At 39.8% G+C, this 15,892-nt stretch overlaps 1 protein-coding gene across 3 annotated transcripts in view; it reads right to left on the bottom strand.

Annotated features, from left to right (window-relative positions):
• Positions 1-15,892, bottom strand: part of ZNF423 (zinc finger protein 423) — a 198,357-nt gene that overhangs the window by 161,086 nt on the left and 21,379 nt on the right. For 2 of the 3 annotated variants that reach the window (XM_069965945.1, XM_069965948.1), the window contains exon 2: positions 5,634-5,687. In XM_069965945.1, the coding sequence (XP_069822046.1) occupies positions 5,634-5,687 (54 nt within the window). Of the gene's footprint in view, positions 1-5,633; positions 5,688-10,480; positions 10,652-15,892 lie in introns of those variants that run through there. The other variant, XM_069965947.1, reaches the window with a different exon arrangement.

Raw genomic sequence — 15,892 nt, 5'->3', positions numbered from 1 at the left:
CTTAAGCATTTTACACAAAAGACAATTAAGATAAAGCACATTACAATAAAAGTCACATTAAAAAGGCATTAGCCAGGAATACACAGAAGTGTGCAGAAAGCTGGCAACAACCGAGACAAAAAAAAAAGTGTATGGTCAATGTTTTGTTCTTTGGAATGCAGTGGCCCTAAATTTTGATTAATTGCAACATTAAGCGGCTATAAACCCTCTAGGATTCTACATTAAAGGGGATGATTAGGAATAACTGTATTCAGCGGGTCTTAATATGAAAACTAGTTCATCTCAACACTGCTTAAAGGGGCTCCCATAAAGTAAATCTTCACTTGGCTTTATGAGAATCACCAGCATCTATCTATTGTGCCATGGAGGATTTTTTTTTTCTTTAACACCTTCAAGACTGGAAATTTTAAGTTTTTTCCATTATCAGTTATTTTTCCATACATCTAAACATAACCTATTAAGGTAAATAGCACAAGGTGATATAGATCCCAGTTCCACTGGTGGTTCCACTAAACAATAGCTGCCTGCACAGTGCAAATAATATATAAAGACATTGATTGTAACAGGGCTTACCATACAGATGGTTGCAGCATTATTCAAATAGATACATGACAGTAACAATGTAAATCCTAGACAGTCATAGCCGTAATGAATGCAGATCATGATAACAAAATTGCTCATTGTTGCAATGAAAAACCTTTCGATTTGTGCAATTACTTTACTTTTTGGAGACAGACAAGGGTCATTTGCTTGGTAGACTTAAGTGATTGTATCCCAGCATGATAAGTCCTACTGTGAAAATCCCCCACTACTAATACAGTCATAGTGACACTGAGACCACTGACCATAACCTTCCTAGTTACTGAACTGCTACATCTGTGCATTAAAATACTCTCAAACCTCATCTTATTAAAACACCTAGTAGTGCCCCGTGTTCATCTGAAATGACACAACTTATTGTAGGCTCCCACTGACATTACAGCATTACCCAGTCAGAAACTGGCACATTAAATGCCATTTCATAATGTACCCAATTAAACGGAGGCTTTAATTTTCTTAAGGCCAATCATAATGACATGCATAGGAACAATGAAGTGGATAATTTTAGGATTCCCAATAATTAGCACTTCAGATTACTACAGCCATTTAGGTGTACAGTTGGCTGCTCTGTGTGATTACGGTGGGCAATCTTCAGGTGGCACATTGAAAAGCTAGACAAAAAATTGCCAAGTTTACTACAGTCTTGTCGTAAATACACCAGGTGTAATTCTTATCACAGTAAAACTTGGGGAAGAATGTACAAATCTTATTAATTTCCCAATTAGGCTATGTGCACACTTAGTATGAGACCGGCCGTTCCGTAACCTGGCCGGGTCACGGAATGGCCGGTCTCAGAAAAGATCATCCAGCCATGCAATGCAGTACTAGCCGGATGATATTTAGCGCCGCAGAGTTCTGATACAGGCACATCCTTGTGTGCCCCCATCAGAACTCCCTACTGCACACTATGAAGTGTACTTTATACTCTCCCCCCCCCCGTACCCTCCATCCTCACCCCCACCTTATTTAGTTTCCCCTACTGTGCATCTTCTTACCACTCCTGCCTCCCCTGCAGCTTGTGTTGAGCAGGTGGGGGCAGAGCATAACAAGTCTGGCACTGATTGGCTGATGCTCAGCCACCCGTGTCAGGCATCTGCTCAACTGACAGTAACAAGGGTTTACTTTCTGAGTAGGGCTTATATTTCAAGTCTACTCCAAAAAGCCTGCAAAATAAGGCTAGGTCTTATTTTTGGGGTAGGTCTTATTTTCGGAGAGAAACAGGGTAGAAGCTGTGGTTTAAAGGCAATATATCATCAGAAGATAACCTGTTTAAATAAAGTTGCCAGGTTATCGCAACCATGCCAAGTTCGGCAACCCCCCTTACCTAATATTGATGGCCTATCTGGAGGATAGGTCATTTACTGCAAAAGCCTAAATTACACAAAGGTAACAGCGACTAATGTGATGTCAATCTCTGTACAGTGCTGAGGAATAGGTTGACGCAATCAAATTATAATAATATTTTGGATGTAAGACTCTAAGAATTGTTTATAATTGTTTATTTGTATAGCACACACAGATTCCGCAGCGCTTCACCTATCTGTATGTTTAGCTCAAACAAGAAACCTGCTAACATATCTGCACTCCATTATTATACCTAAGAGTCAATGTGAAGAGTTACGGTAATTTCTCTGTTACTAACTTGCACAATAAATAAATAAATGACGGCTTGTTTCCTACAGCGGGAGATTTGTAAAAGAAAAAAAAAATAGAAATGTACTTTAGATTGTAGCATGGCAAAAACACAGAAGATGAAAGCCATCTCTGGCTGGCACACACATCCCCTGCCCGCAAATGCATCTGGCTGCTTGTGCTCAGCAGAGCCTGCTCACAGTCTTCTCAATGTTGCCTTTGGCTCCTAACAGTTCAGTTTCCACAGAGGCAGCCAGCATCTCCCCCCTCTTCTCCTACACATTTCACAGGCACCTACTGGACACTCCTGTGGCTCCTGTTCCATGGCAGGGCTTCATGCTTCTTCTGTTCTATCTGGATTGAGGTTTGCGACAGTCCGTGATAAATTAGCTAGGAAACTGTAGACCAGCACATTCACTTGTACACTATATAAACACACGGTCAGCTCTTAACACTCAACACCTAAACGTCATTAGCGACGCCAACAGTCATTACATTCTCTCTGACCACCCAAATCATGTAAGGACACAGCTTTAGAAAGCTGCACGGCTCACACCTAACATAATGACCCGCACCATGGTATATACAGAACACAAGTGCGGGAACAGATAGGATTTTTTCGCGCCAATGCTTTTATTTACCTTTATAGCACTGGACCCCATAAGCTTAAGAGTTATTAGTATATTGAAGCAGGCCAGTCTGTTTAACAGAATACCAGTAAGTAGTGAATTACAGTAATGAAGGCGATAAAGGTTAAGGACTCGGACTAAAGTTTAGCAGTAAACAGTGGTGAGGTAGGAAGAGATATGGAAGATGTTTTGGGGTGAAGTAATAGTAACAGTTTGTATTTCTGAAAGAGAGGTCCATCCAGTTCAGCCTGGTACAATAGCTAAATCAATAAAACAAGGACCACAGCGCAGTATTCTTGTACATCTAAGGCTCTGTTCACATCTGTGCTTGACCAATGTTGCAGATTCTGTCATATTTGATGGCGCACGACACACTACTGTTTTTTTTTTTGTTGTTTTTTGTTTTTTTTGTCAAAACAGGAAGCATCATGCCAGACACATCCTGGATCTGTACGGTACCATTGGTGTAAGTCTTATGGGACAGATTCATCACTTTAGTTCTCTGTCCCTATAATAAACAGAAAACTAGAAATAAGGACTGAGATGTGAATGTGGCCTAAAATTTTCTGAGGCAGGTACTTTAAATCTGGGTGAGTTGATTTGTTATTAAAACGCTCCAAGGTTTTTCCCATTTGCCGGGACACTGGCTAAACTTAAATTTTTCCAACACTTTGCTGGGAAATCTAATCGCTGTTTCATTATTGCCATTATCTAATTAAAAAGGCTTCCCAGGCATAATTAGTTTCAAGGCAGGTAAGCTCGTTTTCTATGAGAGAATGATCTGCTTCCACGAACATTATTTCTGTCGACTGCCGGAAATAAGAATTTCTCAGATAAAATTTCATTCCCCTTAGGGAAGAAGGGAGCACAGTGTGGAGGGTGGGGGATGTTGCACGTTTTATACCAGAATATATGAGCCTGTAATAATACATAATAAGTGGTTTCCATGCGTGTTTGTAGGTGACGCATGTATATAATACCTGTATATTGGAAGACCAGCAGGCTAGTATCCTTCTTCCACATACACAGTCCAAGACAGGAAGTTTCCTTCGTAGAGTTACAAAGGGCATTGATGCATTAAGTGTAGCATGTATAGGTAATTTGAGTGTACACTTTACTATATGACCACTGTGTGTTTTGACGATATGAATTACCCTAAATCCACATTTTAAAATTCCAGGTCCCAGCTACATAAAGGGAACTGCTGGTCTTAGTCATCTGAAACTGAGGGTTACGCAAGAGAGAGTAAACGCACAGTTTACACGCTCAGTTAGCTCCTGCACAGAGGGGACTGTATCAGACAGACTGCTGGAAAGCTGATATTTCTATGGCAAAATGGTTGAGTAAAGAAAATCTCAACTGTAGTCACCTATTATAATAACTATAAAAACTGCTCTTCACAAATCCATATAACTTTGTGCACAGTGATTTTGCTAAAGGTAAGTCATCATTTATTTATTTAAAGCCAAGTGTCACATGTTTGTGTTTTCTCATATTTTCTCTAAAAGAACCAAAGAAATAATATATTATAAAAGTATATGAGTATCTGTAAAAACTAACTTCATCAGCTGGCATGGACCCATTTGTATAGGTATGGGTTGTAAAAAGTCAGTACTGTAACAATTCTTTAACTTGGCATTAGCAGGGCCTCACAGATTTACACAGGGCACTACAACAAGTAGTGGATTGTAAAATATAGTATACCATTTTATTGGACGGACGCCACATAATGGCTGTGCTTTCACTATGATAATAACGGCTATTATTTCCATTAAATGATAGCCATCCACTAAGAATGGATGTCACAAACTCTGAATTGGGTAAGGACCACCCATTTTTTTTTCTCCTGACCATTAGAAGAACCTGAAGCACTTTCATCAGATCTAACGGCTGTATGTTAGCTGCCATACCATTTTGAATGTACTGCAATATTTTAATAGTTGAAATGAGATAAGTGGTGCCCACTCACAGCTTCCGGCATAATTTTCAGTTTAGAAATGCTCACAAGTGGGCTTTGCTGCACCTATCCCAATATGTGCTCATGCAATTATGTGAAAGATATGGAAGCTTGTAATCCGTCCTAGTGATAGTCCACTTCCAGTTTTGTCTTGAAACCACTCTCCAATACCTATTCTTCACCTTTACTCTCCAACACTCCAAAAACATTTTAGGGACCTATCTGCCCCAACAGACCCTGGATACTGACTGCTTTCCTCTTAGGGCAACAATCTCTTTCACTCTTGCATTTAGTTTACATGGTGCATCAGCTACTGTTTTCTTACAATGTATGCCCCTGCTCATACTAGCACCATGGCTTTCTTATAACAGAACTATAACAACTACCTGATAATCCTGATGGACTCCACTGACATAATGGCCTATGTCAGGTTTAAGTCAGAGTTGTTATATTTTTGACAGCAAATATAGCACAGCAGACTGCACTATTCTTGCTATGCAACATATCAGAAAGCCCATAGAAGCCTCAACAGAGCCCATTAACACTACTGTGTATAAAGCCTAAATAAATGCTTCTTCTGTATGTATGTACTATATTTTGCATTTATCATGTATACTGTTAAAATTTCAAATGCTGCAGTTAAAAGTGGTAACCCATAATTCTAACCATATTTTCCGAAACAGAAGTACACTGCTTTTACTCATACAGAAGAATAATATACTGCCATATGGTTACAAGACATTTTTTTTAAATCTCTATATAATACTTTAATATATCTATTGCATCCAAATATTTTAAAGTGAAAAGGTTCATACCTGTTTGGTTTAGTGAGGAATCCCAGTTTAATCCAAAGTCATCAGAATCTTCCACTGAAAAATGCAAGTAGATTAGTGTTAAATAATATAGAGATATAAGGCTGGGTTTACATATATAAGTTGGCATCAGTTGCGTTTTTTGCCTAAAAACTGACCACAACTGATGTCACAACTGATGCCAAAAATGCATCAGTTGTCATCAGTTTTTCTATCCGTCTTTTCATTAAAAACCATCAGTTGCCATCAGTTTCCATCAGTTGTCATCAGTTGTCACAAGTTGCGCTCATCAGTTGAAATTTTTTTCCCCAGTATGTTTTCCTGTCATTTTCAATGGGATTTGCGGGGGAGCGCACGGGGGCTATATACTAAATTGGGGGAGCTCACAGGGGGGCTATATACTACAAGGGGAGAGCGCACAGGGGGGCTATATGGGAGGGGGAGAGTGCACAGGGGGGCTATATGGGAGGGGGAGAGCGCACAGGGGGGCTATATGGGAGGGGGAGAGCGCACATGGGGGGCTATATACTATTGGGGGAGAGCGCACAGCAATGCTGTATACTAATTGGGGGAGAGCACACAGGGAAGCTAAATATTACTGGGGGGGCAACAGGGGGGCTATATACTACTGGAGGAGAAACAGGGGGGGTGATATACTACTGGGGGACCAAGGGGGGACTATAGGGGAGGGGGAGAGCACACAGGGGGAGATATATGTTTATTTTGTGTACTATTTGACTGAACGCCGGATGCCAGAGCCGAACGGCATGCGTCCTGCCCGGCGAGGCATCCGGCGCTCTATTCGATTGAATTGGTGCGGCGCCGCATCACCGGAGCGGCGGTCCGCCAGGACGCTGCAAGATGCGTCCTAACGCACCGACGGTCCGGCGATGCGGCGGCCACTATTTCCCGCCGCACATTTTGAACGATCCCATTGAAAACAATGGGATCAGTTCAAAGATGCGTTTCCCTCCGGCGCTTTTCTCCTGCGCCGGAGGGAAACGCCGCCGCACCGCCGGACATATGTAAACCCGGCCTAAGAAGATGTATGCAGTATTAGTTTATTAGGTAATAATACAATTTAAAAAAATTATATATATATTACTAAATTTTAGATTTTTTCTAGTAATGGGGATGGCTATGACCAAACAACATCAGTCCATCAAAAATGGCCAAAGAACTGTCAAAAATGGCCAAAAAAACCCATTGTGTGGTTGTGGTCTTATACTGGACAATTTACTCCTGTCCTAGTACAATTAATATGACATTTAATACAAGACTTTTGTGTGCATCAGTATTCCCTATGAGAAATGAAGAATAAGCAAACAAAACAAAAAAAAATAAGTTAGAATTAAATTATATGCAAAATAGCATCATTACAACTTCTGACAATGCAGCTATATAAAATCATACAACGAAAGTCAGCATGCAGTCCTAGCCTTAATAGGAGGTTTTGGAAAAGTATTTGTCTTGAAGGTGGCAGGAGTAAATAAAAATACCTGCACTCCCTGCTGTCAATTCTTAGTCAGTTTCTATTAGTGCCAGTTCCTGCTGTCACAGCTTCCTGTTCTCAAGCCCGACACAGTGATTTTGCTTAGCCAATCACTGGCTGCAATGGCAACCTGCCACATACAGTGATTGGTCGAGTGGGCATTTCCAGTGTCAAATGGAGGGCAGGAAGCACTGAGAAGTAATGACCTGTAAACCAGGGAACTGTGGCAGGTGTATACAGGTGTGTATTTAATCCTGCCACCTTGACCTATTTTAAAGGTAAAAATATCTATTTGAAATACCCCTTTAAAATATAAACTAGGCAACCTGTAACAGGATAGTTGAAAACAGAGGAGGCAGGGAGAAAGAAAATGTATTGAAATTAAGAAAAAAAACAAACCTAAGGTTATTGTTACATATAAATCCATGTTTTACTAATGTTAACAATCCGCCATATTGTCAATTGGTCCTACTTTATATAAGTTTATCTTTAATGTAAATGGACCCTTACCCAAGTTAGGGACTTTAAAACATTTATATGCCCTAATAAGATGTATGAGCAGGGGTTAATGTGATGAGACAACTTATAAAATAAAAATATGTAAAAACTGAATTGATAACTTTTTCTTTAAAAACAATTAATTTGGTATAATCAGAAAAAAAATTTCACTATTTTTTTTATTATGTTTCTTGAGGAAACAGGATGCAATTGTGTTGATTACATTAGAAGTCAGTAAGGGTTAAACTTTGCATTGAAACGTTGCCGCTATGGACGTGAATATACATATTAGAAAAATAAAAATACTACAATGGCAGCCGCCTCTAATTGGTCAGAGTGAAGAAGCGGACTCTTTCATGCACACGGACTAATTGCTGTAATAATACAAAAGCAGAAATCAAGGCTATTGCTGTTCGAGAGCAGCGGGGAGCGGCGTGTAATCAACCTGAGATATCGGACAGGCGATCTCATAGAGAGCACAGGAGCAGCTGGACTTCAACTAGAAAATTAATGGCAGCGTGAAGGGACTGTTTTTAGGTGTGTTTTTTTCTTCTGTTTTTATTATATTAGAAACTAAAGTTTAAACAGTTGGAAAACAAGTATTAAGGAGGCTCTATGTATGAGGGTAAGACAGCTGATATATAGAATTCCACTTCATAAATATAACCTTTCTTAAAACCCAGTCTCTCATGGCAACTCCTAAGGAGCTTTGGAAATGGGTCAGTGTGATCTCTCTGGATAGAATACATATATTGTTGACTATGGAGTTATCAAAGCTGGCAAACTGTGAAGCTGTGGGCCAGTGTAAAAATGCAGTGTAGCATGTTCTGATACATCTAATATGGCACACACCTCTTATGGAATCCAAAGCAAGCCACAGAACAATGCCAAGTTTTACCTGGCATTGTTCTCCAAGAATTTCCTCTATAGACTATAATGTCATGCCCTCATTTACTGACACAAAATTGTCAAGTTGCTATGAAGGACTCTTCATAAATATAATGCATGCTATGAGAATTTCCTTAAAGAGGTATTTTCATCTCAACAAATATAGTTATACTTGTAGGGCTCATAAAGTTATATTTTTGCAAATACCGACCACCACTCTGCTCTAAGAGCAGTGGTCTGGCTGTTTTACATATACAATAGCTGTATTATATAGAGTGTACAGTATAGTGTATAAATACTATATGGCTATGTTCACTCACTGTTAAAATGGCAGCCTTTTTATTGGGCGTCATTTACCAGCAAATAACAGATGTTATAAAAACGGCCATTGTTTTAAAATAACATCCATTATTTGCCCGTAAATGATTGCCATCCAATAGAAGTCGACATACTGAGAGTGTGGGGGCTTATCCCTGTAAATCTACATTGTAGCTATATATATATATATATATATATATATATATATATATATATATATATATACTGCATTTACAGACGTTTGGTTGGTAACCTAGACAATGAGCTGTAAACAATGGGAGGAAAACAGTGCAATATCATGAGAAGGAGGCAAAATAGCGAAATGAATGTATTTGTAAAAATATTTAAGTTAATGAGCCCTAGAAGTAAGTTGAGATGGGAATAACTGTTTAAGTGAGGCAAAAATAGAAAATGTAACATCTAATGGCAACCATGGCAATGCCCACTATGGTCAGCATTCAATTTTCCAGATTATAAGTCGCTTGCCCTTCAACTTGCTCTTTTTCTCCTAGTACTCTCAAATTGGTGCACTTCATTGGTCAAAATGTATGACTTTTTATTTCATTATAGATCCCAAAGAATGCTGAAAAGAGTGCTCTACATATAAAGGGGAACTATCAGCAGGTTGGAAGAACCTAACCTTCTGATAGCACCCTAGTGGGTACGGGGCACTAAGGATGAAGGATGTCTGTTACCTTCATCCTCTGTGCCTTTCCCATGCTGTTAGCTGTGAAATGCTCTGCCCGATAAGCCGTTAGGAACACTGGGGGTGGGCCCTACTACTAATGCCCTCAAGCACCAATCTGGCTGGCCTGCCCCCCAAATAATTATCAATGGAGGGAGCAAAATAGGTGCTCCTAATAGCTTACCGTGTAGGATTTCACAACTAACAGCCGGTAACACTGTGAATTTTTTGCCCAATGTGACCAACTCAGAACACATTTACAGTTAACAGGGAAATTCATGCACAGAAAGCAAGCATAGTTAAGCATATACTTACAACCAATTCACTAAATATTGTGGGACTGATAAATTGGTATTGGTTGCTTGTAAGTAGATTTCAAAGAGTAAGGTAAGAACCCCCCTTATTCTTAAACAGGGAAGACCAGGACATCCAGAGCTAGAAGTCCCACCTCTATAGAGGATTTGTTGTTGTCATTGCTGTTTGGTTTAATAGAGTCGTTTTATTAATTTGTGTAGCGCTGTATGTTTATGGAAAACAGAGTAAACTTCCCTCATGCCTTAACTCCATACAGGCTGGAACACTGAAGCCAGTTCCCGTCAGTCGGCTACTTTGCTCAGAAAAGAGGAGATGAAAAGCTACAGGACGCATATGGCGGAAATGTATTTTGCAGATCCTGTCCTGAGAGGAAATGCGTCCTAACAAGACGGAGAAATCTCTGGAAGTAAATGACACACAGCCAATTCTGAGATTAAAACTCTTTCCATAGCTTTCTTCCAAGAGACAGATGCTGGTTCAGCTCAGTGCAACACGCACAAAACACAATGGAAAGCTCCAACATTAACACTTTAAGGTTTTATTTTCCTTCCGTCGACACTCTGAGTGATTTTACTACAGTACAAAAACACCTTAACACTAAAATATAGTGGCTACCATAATTCCTGGCTTAAATGACAGTGAAGATTTGCTTACTGTATTAGGCTGGGTTCACACCAGTGGCGTAGCTACAGTGAAGGCAGGGAAGGCGACTGCTATGGGGCCCCTGCAAGAAGGGGGCCCGAGGAAGCCTGCCCTGCCGTCATGGTAGGTACCCCGCTCCCCCAGGGGTCCAGAGAGGAAGAGGGACCCCCACTGCACTGTTCAGCCCCCTCACTGTAGTGCCGGGTGAGCGGGCTGAACAGAGGAGCAGGACCTGCCAGACGGAACAGGAGAGGGATTAAGGACCTTTGGGTCACATGACCCAAAGGTCCTCAATACCTATGTGAAGATCAGCCCGGACTACAGGAGGAGGAGGGGGGAGCCTGGGAGCTGTAAGTGCTGTGTATGTGTGTCAGTGAGTGTATATATGTATCTGTGGGTATATGTATATGTCAGTGTGTGTATATATGTATCTGTGTATATATTTATATGTCAGTATGTGTATGTATCTGGGGCTATATATGTGTGTGTATGTCAGCAATGTCTGTAGCACTGGTGTATATGTGTGTGTTTGTGTATGTCAGCAATGTCTGTAGCACTGGTGTATATGTGTGTGTTTGCTCCCAAAGATGTTCTGCAGCAGCTTCTACTAATGCTGGGCTCTAATAAAAGAACCCACCATTAATATCTGCTGCATTTTCTTTTATTTCTGGTTGGGTATTTCTTATTACACTGAGATGATTTCCCTGTGTACAGTCTATTCATGGTGTATACATCAGCACTAGTGTAATCACATTACAGCGTATATATGTGTGTATGTCAGTGGTGTATCTGTATATATGTTAATGGTGCCTCTGTGTGTGTATATGTGCATCATTGTCTGTGTTTGGGGGGGGGGGGGGCGTACAGGATTTATGGGGCCCCATACAGTTTTTTGCTATGGGGCCCCATGAATCCTAGCTACGCCCCTGGTTCACACTGTGTATATTTGAGGCTGTATTTGGTCCTCATGTCAGGTTCTCATAGCAACCAAAACCAGGAGTGGATTGAAAACACAGAAAGGTTCTGTTCACACAATGATGAAATTGAGTGGATGGCCGCCATATAACGGTAAATAACTTCCATTATTTCAATACAACAGCCGTTGTTTTAAAATAACAGCACATATTTGCCATTAAATGACGGCCATCCACTCAATTACAACATTGTGTGAACAGAGCCTTTCTGTGTTTTCAATCCACAGCCTTAAATATACGTAGTGTGAACATATCCTAAAAGTAGACCAGCACTGATTACTGTAAAAAGATAGATTTATTCTTCATATGATTTAGGCTATGTTCCCTATGGTACACTATTCTAGTTTGGGGTTACTAACTGCCCTTTGGGTGTGTCTTTAATTGAAGTCAATTGATTTTAATAGTAAAAACAGTGAAAGGACGGTGAAAAAAGAAAAACTGTGTGTGAACACCTAAAAAATTATGTCCGCTGTTTGCAAAAGACGTCCAAAAATAATTGTCATGATCATTATTTTGACGTTGACGCAGACAACATCCGTCATTTTATACATTGTGCGCATTGGACATCCGTCACTCCATTGACTTCAGTGCATTGCATTGCAGTCAGTTAAATCGCGGCAACAACAGACCTCTTTTTGAATAGAAAAAGCAGACACCTTTTCTCTTTTTTTGACATTGTGTGAACATAGCCATAGCCTACTCTTCATTCAGATTTTCTGCCAGTCTTTTTTCTGAACAAAAACTTTAATGCAGAGATCTAGTTTTGAGTAGATGCACCAATCATTGCAGAGACAGCGCACTTCTATACAATTGTTTTAAAGTGTTTTTCAGAATGCTTTGCAAGTGTAAACACTGAAAATAACCTCAATTTAATACCTCTAAAATTTTACATAGGGTCCCCACTGCAATGATCCCATGGGTTATCCCTGCCTGCTTCAACCTGTTTTGTGATCTGTAATACACCCTGGACAAATTTTTAGCTGGTTGATCTTGTATGGCGTATATCTGCACAAGGGAGGGTGGGAGCAGACATCTAGGGGAACTTCATGGAAATTACAATTTGGTGAGTGGGAAATCATTATCAAAACCTATTCCTAAACGTTTAAGGCAAATGTCTGGTTTGATGCTGCCTACAGCCTAAAAGGACAAGAGAAGGCCCAACCATGAATGGAAATGGGACATCCCAATTAATAAAGCAGAAAAACATGGTTGTATCCATAAGCAAAACAGGTACCCCACATAATACGTATACATAATGCACTGGTGCTAGAAAATCTGTGAGGGTATTCTCAACTGGAATGGCTGTTAAACACAAATGATCGAGGTCCCACAGAATAACACACACTTGCAATGCTTTAAATGTCTAACCATTATAAAAAGTATAACTTACATATAAAAACAAAAACACAATACATACGGTACACACATACAATGTAACTTACATGGCAGTAGATCTTCTAATGCAATATTTCTACAGAGGACAGCTACAATTGACTGTCGTTTAAAGCCTTACTATACTTTCAGGTCCAGGGAAACTACTTTTCTGCTGCCACCCTGGTACGAGTCTGTATGCGATGTGCTACTCCTCCCTCAGTGTGTATGATACAAACATGCATTTGCATATACCAAAAGGAATTAGTATTGGTTAGGAAATATATCCCATAGAGATATATGCTATAAAGACATGACTGTTCTTGACTTTGTAACCAAGGAAAAAGTGGGTTGCAGAGCCTGGAAACTCCCAGATGGCATCCTACCTACGTAGGACCTGAGTATCAAGAGAGGCCAATCCCTGGAGACAGGCCTATAAATAGGAAAACAACATCAAAGTTTATAATGATTCAAAGAAAAAGAAGGTAACTAGGGTGGACTACAGACTTTTAAGCTGTTAATGGAAAAGTAGAATAAGCATTACCAGTATGGATGTCCATATGTTTTTAAATATTGTGACGAAGACCCTTTAAAGGAACGTGTCACATTGAACATGGTGCCTGATCTACCTGCAGCATCTTGTAGAGCAGGAGGAGCTGAGCAGATTGATATATAGATTTGTGGGAAAAGATGTAGCAGATCTTTTAATTTATTCATCTTAATTCCAGCTTATTCTGAGCTTAAGAGTCCAGAGGGTGGCCCTACATTTATATCATCCAGCTCAGAGCACTCTGCTCTATACCATAATATCTACAGATATCACTGCAAGGCTGATGTGATAGATCGCCTTTAAAGGGATAGTCTGAATTCAGAGAAAAAATAATTATTGTTTTCTGTAAGTAAAATAAATAAACTTACTAATATACTTTCATTTTCCAAACTGTACAGATGGTCTGATTTAAAGGGTTTTTCTCAACTAATATAGTTATAAATGTAGGGCAAATACACTACCGTTCAAAAGTTTGAGGTCACCCAACAATTTTGTGTTTTCCATAAAAAGTCACACTTATTCACCACCATATGTTGTGAAATGAATAGAAAATAGAGTCAAGACATTGACAAGGTTAGAAATAATGATTTGTATTTGAAATAACATTGTTTTTACATCAAACTTTGCTTTCGTCAAAGAATCCTCCTTTTGCAGCAATTACAGCATTGAACACCTTTGGCATTCTAGCTATTAATCTGTTGAGGTAAGCTGGAGAAATTGCACCCTACGCTTCTAGAAGCAGCTCCCACAAGTTGGATTGGTTGGATGGGCACTTCTGACGTACCATACGGTCAAGCTGCTCCCACAACAGCTCAATAGGGTTCAGATCTGGTGACTGCGCTGGCCACTCCATTACCGATAGAATACCAGCTGCCTGCTTCTGCTGTAAATAGTTCTTGCACAATTTGGAGGTGTGTTTAGGGTCATTGTCCTGTTGTAGGATGAAATTGGCTCCAATCAAGCGCTGTCCACTGGATATGGCATGGCGTTGCAAAATTGAGTGATAGCCTTCCTTATTCAGAATCCCTTTTAGCCTGTACAAATCTCCCACCTTACCAGCACCAAAGCAACCCCAGACCATCACATTACCTCCACCGTGCTTAACAGATGGCGTCAGGCATTCTTCCAGCATCTTTTCATTTGTTCTGTGTCTCACAAACGTTCTTCTTTGTGATCCAAACACCTCAAACTTGGATTCATCTGTCCACAACACTTTTTTTTCCAGTCTTCCTCTGTCCAATATCTGTGTTCTTTTGCCCATCTTAATTTTTTTCCTTTATTGGCCAGTCTTAGATATGGCTTTTTCTTTCCCACTCTACCCTGAAGCCCAAAATCCCGCAGCCGCCTCTTCACTGTAGATGTTTAATGAAGATGCCAATTGGGGACCTGTGAGGCGTCTGTTTCTCAAACTAGAGACTCTAATGTGCTTATCTTCTTGCTTAGTTGTGCAACGCAGCCTCCCACTTCTTTTTCTACTCTGGTTAGAGCCTGTTTGTGCTGTGCTCTGAAGGGAGTAGTACACACCGTTGTAGGACATCTTCAATTTCTTAGCAATTTCTCGCATGGAATAGCCTTCATTTCTAAGAACAAGAATAGACTGTTGACTTTCAGATGAAAGTTCTCTTTTTCTGGCCATTTTGAGCGCTTAATTGACCCCACAAATGTGATGCTCCAGAAACACAATCTGCTCAAAGGAGGGTCAGTTTTGTAGCTTCTGTAACGAGCTAGACTGTTTTCAGATGTGTGAACATGATTGCACAAGGGTTTTCTAATCATCAATTAGCCTTCTGAGCCAATGAGCAAACACATTGTACCATTAGAACACTGGAGTGATAGTTGCTGGAAATGGGCCTCTATACACCTATGTAGATATTGCACCAAAAAACAGACATTTGCAGCTAGAATAGTCATTTACCACATTAGCAATGTATAGAGTGTATTTCTTTAAAGTTAGGACTAGGTTAAAGTTATCTTCATTGAAAAGTACAGTGCTTTTCCTTCAAAAATAACATTTCAATGTGACCCCAAACTTTTGAACGGTAGTGTATATATATTTATCAAACTTCTCTCTGTCTCCTGAAATGCAGCTCTTTCCCTTCCATTGTTGACATTATATTATATTGACATTATATTGTATAGGTTACAGACCACCACCCTGCTCTAAAAACATTGGTCCGGTTGGTGTGTGTGTATATAGCTATAATATATATATATATATATATATATATATATATATATATATATATATATATATATTACACACACACTATCTCCCTGTACTTCTATTTTATATCTACACCAGCCAGATCACTGCTTTTAGAGCAGAGTGGTGGTCTGTAACCTACATAATTGAATGTCTGAAAAGCTCTACAAATATAACTAAATTAGATGAAATGAGAATACCCTTTTAAGTCCACATCACATGGTCCCAGAAATGAAGCTTTTTCTGTAGGCCATGATATTCAGACACAGAGATGCGGCTTTCATGAAGGTTTGGCTGTCAAGCCCGACTGACCAGTGGCGGATTAT

Source organism: Dendropsophus ebraccatus, chromosome 4 (genome assembly GCF_027789765.1).
Source record: "Dendropsophus ebraccatus isolate aDenEbr1 chromosome 4, aDenEbr1.pat, whole genome shotgun sequence".
Classification (NCBI taxonomy): domain Eukaryota; kingdom Metazoa; phylum Chordata; class Amphibia; order Anura; family Hylidae; genus Dendropsophus; species Dendropsophus ebraccatus.
Note: the sequence above shows the minus strand (reverse complement) of the source record. Positions and strands in the feature narration are given on the sequence as shown.